A 7645-nucleotide genomic window follows, 5' to 3' on the forward strand; every position below is an offset into this window, starting at 1 on the left:
CAGGTCATTTATAAAAATGACAAACAGCAGTGGCCCCGAAACAGATCCTTGAGGTACACCACTAGTAACTGAACTCCAGGATGAACATTTCCCATCAACCACCACCCTCTGTCTTCTTACAGCTAGCCAATTTCTGATCTAAACCGCTACATCACCCTCAATCCCATGCCTCCGTATTTTCTGCAATAGCCTACCATGGGGAACATTATCAAACGCTTTACTGAAATCCATATTCACCACATTAACTGCTTTACCCTCATCCACCCGTTTGGTCACCTTCTGAAAGAACTCAATAAGGTTTGTGAGGCACGACCTACCCTTCACAAAACCGTGTTGACCAGCCCTAATCAAATTATTCCTTTCTAGGTGATTATAAATCCTATCTCTTATAATCCTTTCCAACACTTTACCCACAACTGAAGTAAGGCTCACTGGTCTATAATTACCAGGGTTGTCTCTACTCCCCTTCTTGAACAAGGGGACAACATTTGCTAGTCTCCAGTCTTCTGGCACTATTCCTGAAGACAATGACGACATAAAGATCAAAGCCAAAGGCTCTGCAATCTCCTGTCTAGCTTCCCAGAGAATCCTAGGATAAATCCCATCCGGTCCAGGGGACTTATCTATTTTCACACCTTCCAGAATTGCTAACACCTCCTCCTTATGAACCTCAATCCCGTCTAGTCTAATAGCCTGTATCTCAGTATCCTCCTCGACTACATTGTCTTTTTCCTGTGTGAATACTGACGAAAAATATTCATTTAGCACCTCTCCTATCTCTTCGGACTCCACGCACAACTTCCCACTACTGTCCTTGACTGGCCCTAATCTTACTCTCGTCATTCTTTTATTCCTGACATACCTATAGAAAGCTTTAGGGTTTTCCTTGATCCTACCTGCTAAAGACTTCTCATGTCCCCTCCTGGCTCTTCTTAGCTCTCTCTTTAGGTCCTTCCTGGCTAACTTGTAACTCTCAAGCACCCTAACTGAGCCTTCATGCCTCATCTCTACATAAGCCTCCTTCTTCCTCTTGACAAGAGATTCAATTTCTTTAGTGAACCACGGTTCCCTCGCTCGACCACTTCCTCCCTGCCTGACAGGTACATACTTATCAATGACACGCAGTAACTGTTCCTTGAACAAGCTCCACATTTCAATTGTGCCCAGCCCCTGCAGTTTCCTTCTCCATCCTATGCATCTTAAATCTTGCCTCATCACCTCAATTGCCTTTCCCCCAGCTATATATAACTCTTACCCTGCGGTATATACCGATCCCTTTCCATCGCTAAAGTAAACGTAACCGAATTGTGATCACTATCACCAAAGTGCTCACCTACCTCCAAATCTAACACCTGGCCTGGTTCATTACCCAGTACCAAATCCAATGTGGCCTCGCCTCTTGTTGGCCTATCTACATACTGTGTCAGGAAACCCTCCTGCACAAATTGGACAAAAACTGACCCATCTGAAGTACTCGAACTACAGCGTTTCCAGTCAATACTTGGAAAGTTAAAGTCCCCCATAACAACTACCCTGTTCCTTTCGCTCCTATCCAGAATCATCTTTGCAATCTTTTCCTCTACATCTCTGGAACTTTTCGGAGGCCTATAGAAAACTCCCAACAGGGTGACCTCTCCTTTCCTGGTTCTAACCTCAGCCCATACTACCTCAGTAGACGAGTCCTCATCAAACGTCCTTTCTGCCACCGTAATACCGTCCTTGACTAACAATGCCACACCTCCCCCTCTTTTACCACCTTCCCTGATCTTACTGAAACATCTAAACCCCGGAACCTGCAACAACCATTCCTGTCCCTGCTCTATCCATGTCTCTGAAATGGCCACAACATCGAAGTCCCAGGTACCAACCCATGCTGCGAGTTCACCCACCTTATTCCGGATGTTCCTGGCATTGAAGTAGACACACTTCAAATGACCTTCCTGCCTGCCGGTACACTTCTGCGACCTTGAAACCTTATTTATGACCTCACTACTCTCAACCTCCTGTACACTGGAGCTACAATTCAGGTTCCCATCCCCCTGTTGAATTAGTTTAAACCCTCCCGAAGAGCATTAGCAAATTTCCCCCCCAGGATATTGGTACCCCTCTGGTTCAGGTGTAGACCATCCTGTTTGTAGAGGTCCCATCTACGCCAGAATGAGCCCCAATTACTGAATCCCTCCCTCCTGCACCATCCCTGTAGCCACGTGTTCAACTGCTCTCTCTCCCTATTCCTCGCCTCGCTAGCACGTGGCACGGGTAACAAACCAGGGATAACAACTGTGTTTGTTCAAACGGGTGGTAATCTGGAAATTAATACCTGTGATTCTTTGTTAGAATTTAACGCCAAGCTCCTTGTAATTCCACAGGAGAACCTCTTTCCTAGCCATGGTCCACAACAACTGGATGCTTCCTCTCCAGTCCAGTCTAGTCTAGTCTAGTTCCCCAGAAGTGATAGCTAAAACGATGGCATCAGGTGGGCAATATCACCTTCAGGATTTTTGATCTGTGCTGCAGAAAACAGCATTTATTCCTGTAAGCTATCCCTTAATACTACAACATTTCTCTTCTCCCCCATCTTGAACGGTACTCTGAACCAGAGTGCTGCGGTCAGTTTTCTCACCCACCCTGCAGTCTGTATCTTCATCCATGCCAGGAGCAGGAAGACCACATGTATTGGATAAGGGCACTGGCTGAGGTTCCTTCAAAGCTAAGTTACGAATGCCCACGCCTGCCTCACATGCAGTCACAGACTCCTGAACATGGGTCAGGTATCTCTTGCCCTCCCTGATGTGTCATAGTGCCCACAACTCAGACTCCAGCTCATTAACTCTGAGCCATCATTCCTTGAGCAGCAACACTTGCTGGAAGATGTGGTCACTGTGGAGTGGTGTCCACCAGCCCCCATACATTACAGCTGAAACATATTGCTTACCAAGACAGCTCAATAGAATACTAAACATTTAAAATGTGATTTTTTTCAAACTGTACTCTTAAGCTGTGATAATACCTAATTAAACAAATTGTCCAATCAAAAAGCACAAGAAATACCCACCAGTCACTTAGCTGTTTTCCTGTAGTATCATTGTTGGCTCTTGCAGTAAGAAACAAGTTGAAGGGACTCTCTACAGCAGCTTTTTGTTCTCACTGTTGGAGCCCATCTCACGCAGGTCCACTCTTCTCTTTCTGTAGCTGCTCTCTTGCGCTCCTCGTAAAGCTGTTGCACGTTCTCTCTCTCTCTCTCACACACACACACACACACACACACACACACACACACACACACAATTTCAGAAACACAGCTCATCTTCTCTTGTTTGGTCCACCTCAGTGAAATGCTGAATTGCAGCATGCTCCTCCCAGAGCTCCCTGTAGCGATGCTGAATTACAGTACACTCCTCCTAATGTTCTCAACAACAATGCCGAATTGCACACACCTCCTGGTCTGCTTCTCAGTGACACTGACTGCTGCACACTCCTTCCAATCTTTGCTGATTTGCAAAGGCGAAAACTGCACAAGGTCCCACAGGTGCACAGAAAGTAATGAGAGTGCTTGTAATTGCATGAGCCATATCATTCTTTACATTGCTAACAGAAACAAGTCAAAGCTTAATAAAAACCGAAAGAACTGCAGATGCTGTAAATCAGGAACAAAAACAGAAGTTGCTGGAACTAAGGGTGGGTCACCGGACCCCAAAAGTTAACCCTGGTATTTTCCTCACAGATGCTGCCAAACCTGCTGAGCTTTTCCAGCAAATTCTGTTTTTGTTCCTGAAAAGTCAAAGCTCATCTTCTTGCGCTCATCAGGAGTAAAAAGTAAGAAACAGACTTCAAGAAAGTGATGTTATTTACACAACACAAAAGGAGGGTGCTGAACAGTTTGGCCTTCATTGGTGTACAGATGTAACAAGAACAGTTAACTGGCAATATTAATTCTCAGACCAGGTGGGTTACTATCTGAATTATGCTTGCTTTCGTTGGTTTCTCACAGGAAAATTTTGAAAGATGACATCTTGTCCAGCAGTTTCTTTCTGTTGGCATTGCAGGGATTTTGTTCACTATTAAACATTATCAGTCTCTAGAGAGTCCATAACAATGCTTGCATTATATTCTGTGATAAATACAACATTAAAATGCAACAAAGATCCATTCAGAAGCTTCAATGGCTTTTAATTATTACAGACTGAAGCAATCATGAGTTGTGGGTGAGTCAAGCTATTCTAGAATCCTCTACTGAGTCACAAGGAGCAGGTAAATGTGCCTAGCTCACACACTGTTTATACATGATTATACACAATTTACAGAATTCAGATCATACAAGATCTATTATCCAAGGCTAGAATAACTTGCAATGATCTGTTCTACGGTTGTGAAACAATCCAGAAAGTCCTCTTCTGAGATTCCATGTTTCATGTACTGATGCACATATGCTCTAAAAAAAATCAAATCAAAAATTTCTGAATAGACTAAAAGATGTAATTGCAAAACAAAATAATTTTCTGCTGAAAACATTTCCAAGATTTCTATCTAAAAGTAAAATGATTTCTAAGAATCTAAGGTTACTGAAAACTATAAAAAAACCAAATCAGGAAGCAAACGATCTCAACTTAAAATCCAGTAGCATGGACACTGAGCAATACAGATTCACCATTCCAGTAGATGGGTGCAAAATGGAGACTCCACCTTCTATAATAGAATGGAGAGACTAGCAAATTAATGAAGAGTTATAGTCTGCAGCAGCACAGATTATTAACAAGGATGTGGTGAATGCAAGGGAGAAAACGGCCTAGTGATACTATTGCTGGACTGTTAATCCAGAGACCTGGTTATGTTCTGGGGATCTGGGCTCAAATCCCGCCACGGCAGATAGTGGAATTTGAATTCAATAAAAAAAACTGGAATCAAGAGTAAAGGGAATCAAAATAAATTATCATCAATCCATTGTCGATTGTCAGGAAAAACCCATACGGTTCGCTAATGTCTCTGAGGAGGGAAGCTGCCATCCTTACCTGGTCTGGCCTACATGTGACTCCAGACCCACAGCAGTATGACTGACTCTTTACTGCCCTCTAGACAATTAGGGACAGATAACAAATGCTGGCCTAGCCAGTGACGTCCTCATCTCATGAATGAATAAAAAAAAAACTTGAGTCACAAAACAGGTCAAGCAGACAAAAGAATTATTAATAAAGTAGTGTCATAAAATGTAAATAAAAGTAATTCAAAAGTAAACAGGTCCTTTTTGGGAAACTTGTATTTCAATAACTTGAACTGATACTAACCGTGAAGCAAACATGTCCCAAGCTTTTGCCACAGTGCTGTCCAGGGGTTTCTGTAGACACTGGCTGTTGCTGACAACAGTTGCTGATTTTTCATACTTGTTAAAAGTTCTGGAAGTTCTCCATATGCTGAGGGCAGAATCAGCAGGCATCCAGGTGGTGTACAGTGCTTGCTCTTTAAAACCATCTAATAATGTAGATTATCATCACAAATTAATTTGAAGTGCTAGGTTGGAGTAGGGAGAAAGCTGCTTCAGCAGATTAGGTCACAAACCTAAAGTACAAGAGCTGAGAATGGGAGACAAGATTAGTCCCATACAAAAAGTTATACATTGCTCACATGTTCCTGAGACACCTCAATGATTTCTTTGTTTTCTGTTAAAGCTATCATCACAGAATTGTAAAGAATGATAAATTTTAGTTTTTATTTTTAAAAACACTAACATTAGTCATGGCTAGTAATTTGCAATCTCATATTATAAATCCAATAGGTTAAAGCACCAAGCAACAATGGGATTGAGTTTGACTAATTCAAACAGCTTGGGACTGAAAAGCAATATACCCATATTAACACTCCAAATTTCCTATAACCAATGACCTAAATCTTTCGAGATTAAATTGAAATTTGCTGTCTAAAGTTTCTGAAAGAGAACAAGATGAGTTACTATCAGGATTAACAGAGATACAGGATTATGGAATACTCTAAATACATGCCTGCAGCGTCAACATGTAGCAGTGACAGATTCAATTACTCAATTGGCCAGCAAACATCCTAAGCTTGTACATTTTCCTTAAGGGAAAGTTAGAGAGAGAATAAACATTACAGCCAATGTTAACTGCAAGGTTTCAGCAGCAAATGAGATGAACAAATAGCTGTTGGTAATACCTGTGAAACTTTAAGCAGAGGCCATCAGTACTTAATCATCCACTTGAACCATAAAAACAAGCAAAGAGGGCTTGAATTGATCCTCCCACCAGGAAGTTAGCAGCTGCAACAATGGTGCACTCCCTCAGATCTGCACTATATTAATGTGGATATCATACTCCAGTTCTTCTTCTCATCCAAGGTGTGGGTTTATCAACTGAGATAAACCAGCACTCTCTGGCTTCTGTGTATATTGAAAATGAGAGACTGTACTCACCAGTGTCAGCTTGCAATACCTCCTTCCCCCGCAATACCAGAAGGTTGGCCAGAGAGGTATTGAAGTGTAGCTCCCTGTCAGAGAAAAGTTTTGAAGCTGGAGGATGGCCTGCTGGGGGCAGTTTCATTTGCCAATCGATCCCTGACAACAGAAACAGATCCCTGCATTTTCTCCACTGTACTAGTAAAAACATAGAGGAAAAAAGTCCGCTTGTTTGTCCTTTAACATGCTAATCACAAAAATAAGACCATTAGATGACAACAGGATGTAGACGCAGAAGGTGGTCACTCAGCTCCTCAGATGGCTGATCTGATAATCCCCATACTTTCCTGTCTTTTTCCTCATAATCTTCAATTCCTTTGATTAAAAATCTCTCAACTTTGAACATACTTACCAGCTCAGCCTTGACAGCCCTCTGTAGTGAAGAATACCACAGATTCACTACCCTCAGAAAAAATTCCTCATCTCCGTCTTAACTGGATGGCCCCTTACTCTGAGATCATGTCCTCCACTGTTCCTAGACTCTTCCACAATGGGAAACCACCTTTCCACATCTACCCTGTCACCTAAGGATCTTGTCTGTTTCAATAAGGTCACCTCTCATTGTTTAAAACTCCAATATGTACAGGTCCATCACCTCCCTCTAAATAATAATTAGCTCCTTTATTCTTTCTGCCGAAGTACATAACCTCTCACATTCCCACATTATGTTCCATCTGCCAAGTTTTGCCCACTTGATTAACCTGTCAATACCCTCTGTGGCCACCCTGAGAGGCGATGGCCCATGGCCTAGTAGTATTATCACTTAACTACAAGTCGAGAGACCCAGCTAATATTCTGGGGACTTGGGTGCAAATTCTGCCATGGCAGATGGTCGAATCTGAATCCAATAAAAATCAATTAGGAGCCTGATGACAACCATGAAACCATTGGCAACTGTTGGAAAAATACCCATCTGGTTCACTGAGGTCCTTTAAGGAAGGAAATCGCTGGCCTATGTGTAACTCCAAATCCACAGCAGTATGGGTTGAGCCTTAACTGCTCACTGGCCAGTTTAGGATGGGCAATAAATGTTGGACTAGCCAACAATACCTACATCATAAGAATTAATTTTAAAAAAATCCTCACCACTTGCCTTCTCACCTATTTTTGTGACATTTGCAAACTTGGCATTCACTTTCCTGATCTATTAAGGAGAGATCAGAGGATAGATTCAGTTAGGAT

The 7645-nt window shown here is 42.3% G+C and overlaps 1 protein-coding gene across 1 annotated transcript; it reads right to left on the reverse strand.

Moving 5' to 3' along the window:
- Nucleotides 1–4145: 4145 nt before the first annotated feature.
- LOC109912448 (tubulin delta chain-like) lies at nt 4146–6899 on the reverse strand. Its single transcript, XM_020511878.2, has 3 exons — nt 6422–6899; nt 5283–5466; nt 4146–4432 (listed from the first exon to the last, which is right to left on the reverse strand). Exons 1-3 carry the CDS (start codon nt 6612–6614, stop codon nt 4327–4329), a joined length of 483 nt encoding a protein of 160 aa, XP_020367467.2. The 5' UTR covers nt 6615–6899; the 3' UTR covers nt 4146–4326.
- Nucleotides 6900–7645: the final 746 nt, after the last annotated feature.

The sequence above is a fragment of the Rhincodon typus genome, chromosome 19 (genome assembly GCF_021869965.1).
Source record: "Rhincodon typus isolate 14 chromosome 19, sRhiTyp1.1, whole genome shotgun sequence".
Lineage (NCBI taxonomy): Eukaryota > Metazoa > Chordata > Chondrichthyes > Orectolobiformes > Rhincodontidae > Rhincodon > Rhincodon typus.